This window comes from Pangasianodon hypophthalmus, chromosome 19 (genome assembly GCF_027358585.1).
Source record: "Pangasianodon hypophthalmus isolate fPanHyp1 chromosome 19, fPanHyp1.pri, whole genome shotgun sequence".
In the NCBI taxonomy this organism is placed as follows: Eukaryota; Metazoa; Chordata; class Actinopteri; order Siluriformes; family Pangasiidae; genus Pangasianodon; species Pangasianodon hypophthalmus.
In genome coordinates, this window is record NC_069728.1 from 8,473,538 (window position 1) to 8,488,946 (window position 15,409).

Below are 15,409 nucleotides of genomic sequence, written 5' to 3' on the forward strand. Positions count from 1 at the left end.
CGTTCGCGTGTTTGTTGAGACACTAAATTAATAATGTACTCTGAGAAAAACAAGATAAAGAGCTCATGAAGAAAATAATCCAAATCATTTATCGTCGTTTCGACTTTACAGACCGCACTGTAAACATAAAATGTGTGTTTGCTAATAATTGTGAAACATAATTGTGCACCTCTGTGGTGGCACGGGCAGCTTTTTTTTTTTTGCTTCTTCTTATTTTTTCCTTTTTTTACTATTTGAAAAGCCCCGCCCTTCTCCCCGTGGTTGGCTTAGAGACGACGTTCTGGGAAACGTAAGCACGCTGATTTGTGAGTGGTTTATCCGGCTGCCAATCAGCCGAGGCGGCCCAAGGCGTGCAGTAGCTGGGAAACATAATCATTTGCCGTGGAGTGATCTGACGGAGGGAGAGGGAGTGTGTGCGTGTGTGTGAGCGAGCGAGCGAGCGAGTGAGCGAGTGTGTGTTTGCTGTAGCTGGACTGTCGCCGCACTGAACAGCACGCTTGCGAATTTTTGCATGTCAGGAGCGGATGAGGATCCTGTCGCCGGTCATCGGCCGCTGCCCATCTTTCGTCTTGTTCCTAATTAATCAGCGGCATGTGGAATTGCGCGAGGATAAGCAACTGGCTTTGCGTCGCGTGCCTGCTGTTAACGACGTGGACCAAGGTGAGAAGCTGGCTGCAATTCTGACGCGATTTCGGATCAATTCGGTGATCTTGAGACGAAAGTTGTCAGGAACGAGCTACTAATTTCGAGGGAAGCTGAATTTGGTCCGCGGTGATCGATGATTGAATTACGCAGTCGTCCGCTCGGAGCATGTGATCATGCAATTTTGATTGTCAAGGTTCAGATGTGTGAAATTTCAGCTTAACTCCCGGCGCGGTTTTCCTGTCATGCCTCAGAAATAAGGCGTGCAGATTGCATGCCACACAGTTCGTAGTTTTACACCGCTGAAAAGAAAGCAGAGGAAAGAAGAGAGGGACATTTACATCGATTCAGTGCGATAATTAGCTCGCTAAGTGATCTAAAAAAATTGCCAAGGCACCAATGAGCAGTAATGCACGCGGTGGAAACACGAGCCGTTTCCAACCAATCGCTCCGTTTTAATGCTAATTAAAGAAAAAAAAAATTGATTAATGTTGAATGATTGCGTTTGCCGCTGGAAGGCCTTTGTTTAATGGATGTATTCATTTTTGATGTTATTTTTAGGTGTCCTGGGCTTCGGGCTATTTCGAGCTGCAGCTGATGAGCGTGGAGAATGTAAACGGGGAGCTGTGGGACGGAGAATGCTGCGACGGCGCGCGCAACTCGCGGGACCAGCGGTGCACGCGCGACGAGTGCGACACGTACTTTAAAGTGTGCTTAAAGGAGTATCAGAGCGAGGTGACCACCACTGGCCTTTGCAGCTTCGGCAGCGGATCTACTGGCGTGCTGGGTGGAAATATATTCTCTTTTAAAAACGCTAAGGGCAACGGCAACAAGATCAGCGACGCCGGGAAAATCGTCATCCCTTTCCAGTTCGCATGGCCGGTAAGTGCGCGCTCTCTTCGGATGATTTTTTTTTTGTTTCCGGACGAGCTTGGTGCAGGTGAAGCTGATGCGGATGCAGAGAGGTCCGGCATTTCGAGAAGCGGGGTTTTAACCGGTGTGGTCCCTGTTTGAGGCCAGCAAGAGTGTGCGCGTGTGAACCAAGTGCTGAAGACTAGTGACACACACGCACGCACGCACGCAGAGATGCTTAGTGGAGCTCTAAGGTGACTGCATGCCGTCCTGCTCAGCCAGGTGCAGCTACAGGGCAGCTCCTCTCACTGCTCCTCTGCGCCTAGTGTGCGTGCGTGCGCGTGCGTGCGTGCGTGTAGGTGCACTCTAGGGATGCGTGTCTCTCATGATTTCCCATTGAGCCTCCATCATTCTGCAGCAGCACACACCTGGTAGGCTACACCTGAGCGTTCCTTTTTTTTCCACATCAACTTAGCACGCACCAAGTGATGCTGAACTATTACTCTACTATGTGTTGTCTGAATATCTGAAACAGTAGGTGCTCGTGCGCATCTCAGGTATCAGATGAGAGAGGTGTCACACCTTGAAACAACAACAAAAAAAGAAAGCAAACACACCATGTAGTATGCCCAGACTTTCTGAAATCGCTCAGCTCTCCCTGACCATGCTGGTTTGAACTAACCTGTTTCCAGCCACTCAGAGATCCTGCCTGTAATACAGCTGGTCCATTTCCCCCCCCACCCCCATCCTCATGCTTAATGTGTAAGTTAATGTGTAACTAACTATCAAACCACTTTATGTGGGTTTTATCACAGCCATCTTGCTTTGTGTACCTTCCCTAACTTGTGTTATGTTTAGTCAGTTTCCCACGCTGGTCAGTCCCAGAAAACCTGATCTCTAGCCCTTGTGTATGTTTGTATGAAATATATAAATGTATTTGGTTGTATAGACCTGCCTAAGTGCTCCAGTCTTTCCATGCTATTTCTGCAGTTCCGGCCGATCCCTATCATCCCTAAATTGAACGAGTTCTCCAGTTCTGCCACATCCGGAAAGGCAATTGATGTGTGCCCAGTGTAATCGCATCCCCTCTGTATTGTAAAAAGATATGAAGCACCTCTTTCAGGCTTGGACAGTGACTCTGCCACCTGTTGGAGGAGATAATTCGTTTTCACTATCTGCATTTGTGCTTTGCTTTTCCTGGGGTTAGGCTATGATGAGTGTTCAGAGTGGCTATATGCTATCTCCAGTAACTGGCTTATTCTTTTAATGGACAGCTATATTTGTAAAAGGATACTGTAACTGATGCATGTAATCTTAGAGGTGTGAGGCAGTGTGAATTTGTGAGTGTGTGGTTTTTTTTTTGTTTGTTTGTTTGTTTTTTTGTTTTTTTTTTTAATCCTGACTCCAGCACTTAGTTTTGGTCTGTTCATAGCTTAAAATCCTCTCACTGATCACCTATTAGACATAAGTGGTTATTTGTAGTGACCGTTCTCATTAGTGTCCATGGAATTGAAATGCAAGCGAGAGTTCTCATCTCAGGGTCTATGGAGACTTAACTTCATGGTTGGGCACGGCAGCTACAGTCGCCTGGGCTGCCACGAATCAGGGCTAAAACGGCAGCATCGGCTAAACCTGATTGGGAGCTTGCCGGGCGGTTGCTAGGAGACGGCTACACGGGCCTTTAGTAAACAATTATGTGCGGCCCTTAGTGCTCCCTTCCCCCTTAACTGGGCTTTCAGTACAGCCACTTGTTCAGGCCTCACCTGGGAAAGAAAGGCTCGTGCCATACTACTGATTACACTATTGACCGTGCAATTAGCCAGTCACAGCTGGCTACATCTTCAGTCAACAAAAAGCGATAATTGTCCATTTAAAGCAGGTGGCTCCTGATGGAAGTTGTTTAGAGGTCGTGGGTCCAGTAAGTTTTAGAGAACACTCATTTGGCTCTGGCAACCTTTTTGTTGACCTCATTCAAATATTCACCTTATGAGTATTATTTATGGCCATGCTTGGTGTAGATGTGTGTTGTTTAAATTTATAAAAAAAATGATTCAGCCAGCACAGCCTAAATATAAAAACAAACTTAAACTTAGTGCTGCACTGTCTCTTCCATTTTGTACCATTTTGTTCAGTTTTTGTGATATCAAAACAAAAAAAAGCCTTTTCTCATGGGGACCTACTGTAGTTATTTAACAGGAAGTCTGAGATCAGGAGGAATCTCTTTCTTGATCTAATGTGCTTTTTTCTGCTCTTCCTTCTCTCTCTCTGCTCTGAACAAAATGGGTTTTTGTTCTTCTACCTCAGTAAACATTTTCTTTCTTGTGACCAGAGGCTTTGGTGCTTTTGTGTCGTCCCATGAATTGGAGGGAAAGACAATTAAAGGTAGCATTTTTCTGCCCCTGAATGCTTCAGTCATGGAAGAGATATTTTTAGGAGCTGAAAGATTGGGCTAATTAGGAGGCGATGCACCCAAGGGTGACTTACTAAGGTTTTTCTCTTTTACCTTAGGTTTAAGGGAGATTTCCTGGCCTCTCATGCCTCTTCATCTTTAACTGTTAATATTAAAGACACGTGTAGTGCGTCAGTACTTTAGTCTGGTTTTCTGGTCTCCAGCTGAAACACTCCTAAAGCAATAAAGTAAAGAGAGAGAGAAAGAAAGAATGTTTGAGTATTTTGGAAGAGTACAGGCCAGCCACCTCCCACTCCACCACTCCTACATGGTGTGTGCTTTAAAACAAAGAACACGCTCCTTTTAGAGACCATCTTTGGCAGGATGCTTTCCAAGTCTTTGCCAGAACATAATCAATCGATTAAGTGGTGTCTCGGGTTAATTTAGGCAGCAATATATATTGCTGTAAGGAGAGAAAAATCCAACATGAAGGAATTCCTGCAAGGTCATGTTGTTCTAAGAAATGGTAGGCAGGAATTTAGTTCCTCCACTGGCCATGTGTACCAGTAGCGAGGAAGGCCGAGAGCATGGAGATGCATTCCCATTTACATTTACAGCATTTAGGAGGCACTCTTATCCAGAGCTACTTATAGAATTTCTTTTTAGTCTCTATCAAAAAAACATCAAATGGGAGCTCCTCTCTATGACAGATACCACCTTCTGCATTTTTCAGAAATGCTTGTCTTGCGTTAAGTGCTCTGAATGTTCCGGGAATCTATCATTGATTATGAGGATTTCAAAAATATGTGATGAGGAAATGTGGCAATCGGTGAGTCTTTGTGGTATGACTGAAGGTGGGAGTGAGGGCTGACCACAGTGCAACAGTTGTTTTAAGCTCTGATGCTGCTCTAGTTGTTGTCAGGAAGGTCTACAGTGTGATATTCTCCTTCTTCAGGTCTAATTAATAAGAAATTTTTTGAAATTGGAAGTATTGCTCCTGCATGGAATGCAGTATTTGCAGGAACTTGCTCAGGTGTTCTCTCTCTAACTTGGCACTGTTTCTTACGTTCCACTTATTGGCTTGCTCGAAGTAAGCTGGATTTGGTTTGCCGTGTCTGTTTTGGTTTATTTGCTAATGCAGTTAGTCTGCATATGCCTGTGATTGTGCACGGCTAATGCATGCGTGTGACGCTTCCTGTGGGGATATGAACCCTGAGCAGGTGCGCTGCTGTAATTAAAGTGCATTAGTGCACGGCCAGTTTTTAATTCCCACTTGACCCCTGAACCTGCTGGAAATGATAATGATGATAATGGAGCTTTGGTTGGCGGCAGTGTGGCTGTAACCAGGCTTCTCAAAGCTACTGTAACTAGGCCACTAGTTTTTAAGACTTCTTGTAGACTTGCGTGTGGCAATAAGATATTTTGCCAGAGGAGACAAGTTTGATGGAGGTGTTGTTTCTGGGCTGGTTGGAGATGAAGAAATGAGGTTAATGAGTAAAGCTGCACCTTGAGCTGCTTGTATCATGAACATAATCTAAGGGCTGATTGCCCTTAAATTTGCCGTTAGAAATTTGCCATCATTCCACACTAGATTTTCAATTTTGGCAGGGGGTTAAGGGCTGTTCTAGTGTGGTTCCTGGGGCGTGGCGGCTCTCAGCTTGTTGTTTCTTCTGCAGGTCAAGGTCATACAGGTCATGCTCACTTCAGCTGGGAATACTACCACTGAGAGAAAATGACCCTCCTCTTTCTCATCTCTGTCTCTTCTGTCTCAACCTATTTTTCTAGAAGGTTCTAAATGTCTAGTCCTGGCTTCTGGCTCTAACACTCAGCAGAATGGTGTGCTCTGTTGTTTATACTGTGCCCTTGTCTCAAGAGTGCTCCTTATCTTTGAGAACTTTGCGGCACCTTTTTGTGTACATGCATGTGTGTGGCCTTTGCTGCTTCATTAGGAGAAGGGGAGGGGTATGTTGTGTTGTCAGAGCATTGCCAATGGTCTTGTTGGCATAGTAGCGGAACGCTAAATGGGTCATATGTGTATACACACTACCTGAAAACACAGAGTGCCTTAGACTGGTCAGACTCCTGCCAGTAAGTTACTTGCCTAAAGTTTGTTGGCTCAGACTCTCACCATTTAAATAATATACAGGCACACTCACTTGGATGTGTGTGTGTGTGTGTGTGAGGTTAACAGAATGCATTGTAGTTGGGCCTTGTGCTTCTGTATTGTTCCCAGTGGAACTCAACCCCAATGAAGGAGCAAGCTGAAAGAAGGGTGGTTCCGATGGACGAATATCATTTACCAGCTACAGGGCCCAAAGTACATGTCAGGCTGTGTGTCCCTGCCTCACAGGCACACAAAGCCCCTTAACAAAGCTATTGTCTGCCTTTGTGCTCTGGAAGCCTTGCGGAAAATGGCAATTGTCGGAGTCGGAACAAGAGTCACAGCAAATGAGCTCATTTGCCTGGGGGTCAGTGGCTTTTTGCTGAGCTCGGCTGTGCGACAAGGGTTTCCAGTAGTTCAGTAAGCCCTGGCATCCAATGCTGATTTGAAACAGAGCTGTTCACCTGGGGGTATTCATTTTCTTTGGGAAGGATTGCAGTGATGTTGGCAGTGTTGAGGGAGACCGTGAGATTGACAACAGGAACAAAGGGATGTATTGATTTTTGGTAGGGTTGTCTGATGGTTTTTCTCATGGCCTGTAAATGAAGGTCTAGTGAAGCAAGATTCTGTTGCAGGACTGGACCGTATGGAAAAGTATGAAATTTATAGGAACTCATTTCCAGACCTGGGAAAACTATAAAAATCAAGTAAACATTTTGGAAAATGATGTATATTCTGTTGTCAATGTAATATAAACCCAAGACATCAAGTTACTAAAATCTGTTGTCTCTAGGCATTATTTTCTGCACTAACAAAGCTTCTCTAATACATTTCAGTTGTTCTTTTTATGATACAGTGAATGATCTTTAAAAATTAGCAAGAAAACCAAATATAGAAAGATGGAGGTGGGGGAGAGTCTTAAAAAGTCTGGATTTTTCTCACAAGGAAAGGGCAAGAACTATGTATAGACCCCTTCTTTCCACATGGTTCCCATAGGACTGACATGAGCCATTTCTGTCTGCCATTTCCTTTGATGTGGCCCCATCCCTCTACCTTGCTCTTGCCCTATTATTACCTGAGCTGTAGGAACCCTCTGAAGCAGACACATAAATTAGGCTGCTCCAGTTTGAGGTAGTCTTCTTGGAAAATATGTGGGGGCTGTTAATGTGAAAAGATTGAACCAGTGTTTGTATATGAAAGGTAGAATTGGATAAATAATAGATGGTTATGAAGATAGCCCCTTCTATTTCTTTCTGGCACCTCGAAGATGAATGTCAGGTCAACCTGTCTGCCCCATGCATGTTTGGGACTCTGTGTCTGTGTGGGAGGAGATGACGTTTTATTTGGCGCAATGATTGATTACAGCAAGCCGTTTTCTTCCTCCCCTTCCCACCGTTGAAGATATAATGTCATCAACATTGAGCTAACCTATGACCCCACTGACATCCTTTGACACAAAGTCTCAACTCCACAGACACAACCATGGCCTTGTGCTGGATTGAGAGGCTGATACACCTCCTCCATGACATTTCACTGGCACAAATTGTACATATTAGCATAAAGGCTAGGTTTTTCCCCCAGGGTGAACAGAGAGATCGGACTTGAGTCATGGTAGGCTGTTCCAGCCGAGCCCCATAAATTTCCACTAAGGGGAATGGCAGTCTGCTCCACAAAAGAGATGGGCGTTCTGCCCTAAATGTGTTAAATGAACCAACTACAATACACTGAGCTCAGTACACAAATAATAGCCTTGTTATGGTTTCCTTCTGAACATAGAGCTATTGGAAGAATGGGCCTTGTGTTTGCCTTGATAGTTTACTACATTTGATCCGATAGGTTTCTGAGTAGTTCTTAACAGCCTACACCCCTAGATCTCAGTTAAGCCAGGGTTTAGCCCTCAAGGCCAAAATGTTCTTCTGTGGTCTTGAGAAATCAGCCTCCAGCATTTGGCTCTGGTCCACCACACCATTTCGAAACAGTAAAAAAAAGAATATTCATTGCATTGCCAGAACGCGATTGCAAGGACGTCTCACAACAGCTCACAACCTAATTCTCGTCTTTGGTTCTCGTCTCTGGGCACAAGACACAAAAACCTTTCAGCGGCTTGTAATTGGCATGGTGGTGTCGCACATTTGGCTGTAATTGCTGTATATTGGCCAGTGGCTCTCTCGGCTCAAGGTAGCCCACCTAGTGTAAGCCACTGGTTAAAGAGCCTAGATTGATATCCCAAATTAATGAAGATTACAAGCATTACATTTATTTATTTATTTATTTTTTAATAAAGGAAAGAGTGCAGCTCTGCCAGTTAGTGCATGATCTTGCAATCAGCATGAGCTGCTGTCCCCCATTGGATAGGAAATAAATCACCTATGTGAGGTTGTCAGATCCCCTCAGTCTTTCTAGGGTGTTACGGGAAGGTGCAGCCAAGTGGAGCATGAGGGGAGGAGAGTGGGATCCTGATGTGGCAGCCAGGGGAAGTGTGTCCCTTCTCACAGTTCCTCCTGTTAATAGAAGCCAGGAAATGAACCATTCTTCCTGTCTCCCTGGTAAGAGTTACTCGGATATTGAGACGTGTTCTCTCCTTCTCCCACTTGTCCTGTTAAAGATTGTCCATATGCCACTTATGCAAGGTCCCTCTCCTCTGGGTGTCTGTAAGATTGGGTTATAGGTTTGCTGTGGATAAGGCATTGAAAGGTCTTGGGTCGCGTGACCTAACGCTCAACATGATCAGAGTGACCTTTACACAGTCACCATGGTGAGAAGTGCTCAACTGGATGTCACTTGGTGGTGACAGGAGTGCCAGAGGGAAAACACCTTGCCTTCTTTTGAGTGGGAGAAATGCTTCATGCATACTTTGGATCTGATGTTTCTGATTCAGAGTGAACAATGATTCGCCTCCACAGAAATGTCTATAGTTTTGAATGGCAGTGTTGCAGTTTTGTGTGTGTGCGTGTGTGCGCGTGCATGTGTGTGTGCGTGCATATGCACGCTCACTGCAGGTTAGCACTGCAGCATGGGAGGCTTTCTGAAGCCGATGAGATCCCTGATGAGAGGTCTCAGGGGTCAGCCAGAGCCTCACTCCCTACAGCCCCCTCTAATTTCAGCTTTACCCTCCTACCCCACCCTCTGCAGAGCCCAACCCCCTACCGTGGGAAGCTGCACCTGTGGCTCCTTTCACCACACACACCCACATACACCATGCATGGCTGATCAATATTATCCTTTTCCATAGTTTCCTTCACAGTTTCAGAATAATACGGTACACTAGAGTTTGTACAGGTGGCGTTGGCTGAAGTAGTAGCAGAGATTTAATTTGTTCCATCAGAGTCTCTATCCTACAAGCAAGCTGCAGCTGTCAAACCACATACAGTCTTGGAATGAAAAAATAGTTGTTGCGTATTAACCCCTAGTAGCTTGTGTAAATGGAGTTTCTTACTAAAACCTCAGCCTGTATATAGAGTACAGAGACAAACTGGGGTAATAATAGGGCAGGATGAGGTCACAGGGCATGATAAGGGTTTGAATTGGAGTGCATCAATTCCAGTTAATCTGTATTAGCTTGTTTTCAGCCTGTGTGTGTGTGTGTGTGTATATATATGTATGTATGTGTATATATATATATATATATGTATATATATGTATGTATGTGTATATATATATATATATATATATATATATATATCTCAGTATCAGTCTCCTTGGAATAGACAGATATCTAAAAACTGTTCCTTTTTAAGTGAGAAGTGGCTTGCGTTCCTCACAAGTCTGCAAGGATGTCTATTTTGAGGTTGTGTGTATGTGTGTTGCTATAGGAATGTTTCTGGAGCGTCCAGAGACTCTGGTTGATAGGTTGTCTCAGGACCGGGTTTTGGATAGAAGCCTTTGTTGGATGGTCACCTCCCCCCATTCCCTTTATCCTCATCCAGTCGTTTGGTGGCAGCTGTCACATAATCCAGCTAATCAGAGACAGGGTGTGTGGGAACAGGACTGTCCCAGGCACCACTTGCACTCATTCAGTGTGACTTTCCCACTTCTTCAGATAGCCCCTTCCTGATACCATTGATTGTGAGCTTGCTAATACATTCTCATACATAAGCTTGGGGATGGGCAGGGAGGACAGAAGCCTTAGAAGATGATCCACATCTATGTCAAATAATCCGTAATTCACATCAGCAAGGATGTGTGGAGTCATTATTCCCGGCCCTCCCCCCCCATCGCCTCGCCATTCTGACCTAGACAAATCTATGCTGATGCTGTTAATCTTATCCTGCATCATCCAGACCATCCAGCTGGTGTGTCCCACCACACTGACTGCCTCCATATCTCAAGGTTCCTCCCATTCCGCATTCAACCACATTCAGGCAAACAGTGTGTAAACCCCAAAATCATTTTATTCTAGACACATCTAAACTACTGATACTTCATACCAATACAGAACAGCTTTCAAGGTTAAAAGTTGCTAACCTAAATCTCAGAAACATTTTCGTCCTAAGCTACCCACCGGAGTTGTCAGTCATGAAACAGCTGTTTTGGTCCTGTGGAGGTAAGCCATCAAAGCTGCAGCAGGCACTCAGTGGCTTGATTAAAGAGCATGGCAGCGTGATTCAGCTTCTCTTTGCGTATCCTTTCAGACAGGTGCACTATGCCAGCACCACTGTTTCATTTGGTTATGTGGGGGTTAGTTCCATTTGAATACTTTTTCCAGGGAAAACACGAGAACTTTGGAGATCATCTCACTGTACTGGAAGTGAAAGGAACCTAAAGTTCAGCGTGGGGCTGAACGATTTGGATTAAGATTTAGACACTTATTTGATTTTGGTCACTAATCGGCCAATAGCTTTTGTAGCTCAAGCGCCTGTTAGCATGACAGCATTTATTGTTGGTGTGTGTAGGTCAGTAATTCCTGTTGATTATAAATATGTACCTTTTCTGGAGTATATTTAAGCACTCTATCTCAGAATAAAATATATACTCAAATTGTTTTAATTGTTTCTCAGAGATTCTTAATGTTTGATTACGTACAGTGTTACAGTGGTGGTATGTGGCTTCTGATCTCTTTCTCCTCCTCTCTCTCTGCAACCTGACCCTTTACTTATGGATTCCTGCTTTAAGAGGAATGGTGGCGTAATCTTCCTGTGTCTCCTTCTTTGGATGCATTTGGGACCTGACCCTTTTTTCTGCCCCATCACTGATGTTGCAAAACCTCCTCCGCTTTCTATAATGTCTCTTATACATGCCTTGTGCTGACTGTATGTGTTTTTTCCTCCTCTACAGCGATCCTACACACTCATCGTGGAGGCCTGGGACTGGGACAATACCACTCAAAACAGTGAGTACTATTTCTTTCTTGTTCTTATATTGCAGTAACTAGCGTGTGTTGAAATGTATAATCAGTTGGATTGTTATTTTGTGGTTGTTTTTTGGGTTTGGGCTGATATTTCCTGGTGCTAGCTTTGATGTTCTTATGGTAATCATACGGATTTTAGGCTTGTGTATGTGGTGTTTTTCCTTTCTGTGCAAGGTGATTCATTTTCCTTCCTTAAAATGGTGTATTTCCTAATGAAACACAATTTCATGGTGGGAAATGAAATTCATTTGTTTTAAAATGAGCATGAAGTCATAAATGTATGATAATCACTAGATGTGAAGTTAACATATTATTGGCTAATTGTGTTTTTTCCCTTTCCCTACCAGTACATTCAAGGTTATGTAGTTCAGTTCCATTTCGATGGATGATTGCAGAATAACAAGAATTTTTGTAGTCATTGATACTGATGAATAATGAATGACTAATCAACAATATGACAAATAACAAGGTAAAAAAAAGTTCATTTCATGTGACTTCTTAAAAAAAAAAAAAAAAAAAGACATACTCGAGACTTGTTTTGTAACAGCTGAAGGAGGGTTGCCAGGAGGGAAATTTGTTGTGAACAGCAACCTGTGAGAAATCCTCTTTTAAATGATTCATAAGCATTAATCTTCCTGTGAGCTGTACTGTAGGCCCTGTGAGTCGAGCAGTGTGTGCTGTGTGGGTGGGAGTGGGATGGCACAATTTCAGTATAACTGTCGACTTCTTGACAGGAAACATTTTTAAGACAAAGCTATAAAAAAATGTAAAGATAAAAATGTTCATTACTTCTGCTTATTAGTTAAGTTTCTTAAAGAAAAGAAACCTGTAGGTTGACAGAGGGCTTGCAAAGGTGAACAATATACACATCATTTTAAGTAATTCCCACACTTACCAGGAGTTGTAAACATTTTTTCAGAAGGAGCCATCATCTCAAATTGGACTACACTTACCAAAGTCACTGAAGCTCATTGAGTATTATCACGTTACTGTTCCAGTTTCCGATTACAGTGCAAGAAGGAGGTTGTCAAGCCATGAGGAATTCATGTGCTACATCAGCCTCAACACTTTCAAAGAATTACTTTGCTTGTGATTGTATCGACACAGAGACGGAGTTATAAAATGGCTCTATCCCTACACCATCAAACCTCACCAGAATAAACTAATGTTAAACCATACTAGTAGTCAGTAGAGCTAATTTAGTTGTTAATTATTTATCAGTATCCATCACCTCAGACATGTGAAACACAGTAGTGTGCACATGCTGTTTGCTTTGCTAACTCATCCCATTCTATTTAAATATCTTTTTTTTATTATTATTTTGTTGAATAATGGTGTATGGTTTTTTTAATATTCGTGACAAACATGATTTTGTCCCAGCTTGTCCCATTTACAAGCCATAATTAGTAGTTAATTAATTTAGACAGTTGCTTAATATTGTCATTGCTTATTTTTATGACGCATAAATGCAAACTGTAAGTCAACCCCAAATTAAGTGAAATCACACAATTGTGTAATAAACATGCCTGTAAACCAAGACAGTTATTAGCAGTGTTTCACTGGCTTTTGTGATAATGTTTATCTAGCACAAGGCTCACTGAAGGAGTAGACCTGAGACAGAGTTTACAGTATTTAAACATTAAAACTGGATAAATTCATCCCTATTTCTGTTGAAGTCTATTAGGTACATTTTTACTGAAACATGTACCTGTTTTCTCTTTAAATAAGCACTTTTATCAATTCGTTAAATTTTATCTCTATCTTTCACAGGGGTGCCAATGTTTCCACTTTTGTTGCTATATTTATTTATTAGTTTTTTTGTGCCAGGTCATGACTGTAAATAAGAATTTGCTCCTAATGACTTGCCTACTTAAATTAAAACAATTTTTAAAAAATCTGAATATTTGTGAATATATGGAAAATTAAGAATACAGCCTTATCTGACAAAAAATGAAACAAGGACATGATTCCAGAAGAGCCGAAAGTTTGTGGACACCTGACCATTGTACCCATATGTGCTGTTGAACATCCCTTTCCAGATTTTATTCCCATTTGCTGCTGTAATATCCTCCATTCTTCAGTGAAGGGTTTCCACTAGATTTTGGCGTGTGGCTGTAGGGATATCTGCTCATTCAGCCACAAGAGCATCAGTGAGGTCAGGCCCTGATGTTGGGTGAGTAGGCCTGGGCCTTGGTGTTTCTGTTCATCCCAGTGATGTTCAGTGGGGTTGAGGTCAGGGCTCTGCGTAGGCCACTCGAGTTCTTCCACTCCAGCCTTGGAGAACCATGTATTGTGCTTCTTAGTTCCACTGAAGGGAAACTGTAATGCTACAGCATACATAGACATCCTGTACAATTGTGTGCTTCAAACTTTGCGGCAACAGTTTGGGGAAGACCCACATATGGGTGTGATGGTCAGGTGTCCAGAAACCTTTGGCGGTATAGTGTAGTCTTAATAAATCAGCTGTTATATATTTAGCATGCTTTGGTAGAGTGTATTGCAGCACGGTTGGGTGGACTGCTAGTTATTATTTTTCTTTCTCTGTTGAGAGACAAAAGAGACAAAAATAGGGTTTCCAAACATTTATGGAATTCGGCATAGTGTACACAGCAATGAAAGCGTTGTTATGGCTCATCAAAATGTAACCCAAAACACAAAACTGAAATGCTGCCTGGTACATAAATGTGCATTATGCATATATTCTGTTGTACAGTTTTATATTTTTGTAACCATAGAAAATTTAGGGAGTGTATCAGTGATCAGAATATTAAACTGATTCAGGCTATTTTTGGTTATTTTGTGATTTATGAATTCTTACAAAGTCCATGGGTTGGACTGAGTCAGTGTAGTTGCACAGTGGATCGTAGACTGAGGCTCTTAGTACCTTGCAATGTGCGATCGGTCATAATACTCATAGTTTTTATGCTGGCAAATCAGTTGTAGTGTGTAGGTTAGTCTGAGGGCCTCTCCTCTGGGTTCCAGCATATGCAGACTCTGGAGTGGACCTGGGCGCCATCAGGCCGCAGCTGTATCCTGTTTTCCTTCGTCCGTCCGGCTGCTGATTCCACTGCCTTTGTCTCGCTTGAAGACTTGTCAGGAGGAAGGGGGTCTAACGAAAGAATTTAACTTATGCGAGAGAAGGTGGATGCTGGCTGGCAAGAAATGTATTGGCAGAGGGGGGTGGCCTTTGAAGTGCGGATGCGATCGGTAGGATGACTGTATATCCCGGCCTCTGGAAAATGCAAACATGTGCCTCTCCTGCAGTGTGAAGTCATTATGTCCTGTTTTTCTCTCCAGTTTCTTCCCATGCAGAAGGCTAAGACAATGGGAGAGACTTGTGAGAGAGTGTTCACACTCATCCTAGGCCTGAAGTCCTGTCCCCTGTGGGTGCTGAGAGTCCACGATGTGGCATTTTAGACCTTCATGCTGGAGGACATTTTTATTTTAGCATGGAGCAAGTCGTGTTAGAATGTACACATAAAATGGCTGCCAAGCAGGTGCCTCCAAATGAAGTTACAGGCGTATTTGTTTTCTAGCAGCTGCTGAGTAGTTGAGTGGCTCCCTGACAAGGGTGAGGACTTGGAGGGACCAGAGGTTGCATCTTAATATCTCCCATCTTCTTGTCATATCATTCCTGCAGCTGTCCAGAACGTATCTTTAACCACACTGAAGATAAGGCAGATTAGGTGGCATTAAAGGAAAAATCCACTGTTAATGACTTGCGCATCAATATTTAGAATTAATGTGACCTTCAGTTGTGCAAAATATTAAATTCTAAGTTGTTTGTCCAGTTCTCTCGCCTCCTCATCTGTACACTGCTCAAACAGATCAGCTTTCAAAGCTTCAATTTTCACGCTAAAATCACTGTCGTCGATCGACACCATTGTGATTGTCATCTTGTAGCTCAGTAACTAGACAAGCCAAGCCTCTGCAGCAACTGCATCTTTTAGCTGCATTGAATTCTACCCTTTGAGTTCAAACTTTGCTGTCTCTACTACTTCTGCATTGGATTTCTATTCATTATGACATTGAACATTGCTGGAAATTGGTGAAAGAAAAGAAGTTCTTGTTCTTTTGT

General features: G+C 43.0%; 1 protein-coding gene across 2 annotated transcripts in view; it reads left to right on the plus strand.

Annotated features, from left to right (window-relative positions):
* The first annotated feature begins 403 nt into the window (after positions 1-403).
* The window catches only part of jag2b (jagged canonical Notch ligand 2b), a 39,169-nt gene continuing 24,163 nt past the window's right edge, over positions 404-15,409 (plus strand). Inside the window, exons 1-3 of one of the 2 annotated variants that reach the window (XM_026944501.3) lie at positions 404-660; positions 1,204-1,524; positions 11,259-11,313. In XM_026944501.3, the coding sequence (XP_026800302.1) occupies positions 592-660; positions 1,204-1,524; positions 11,259-11,313 (445 nt within the window). In that variant the 5' untranslated portion in view covers positions 404-591. The remainder of the gene's footprint in view (positions 661-1,203; positions 1,525-11,258; positions 11,314-15,409) is intronic. The other variant, XM_026944502.3, reaches the window with a different exon arrangement.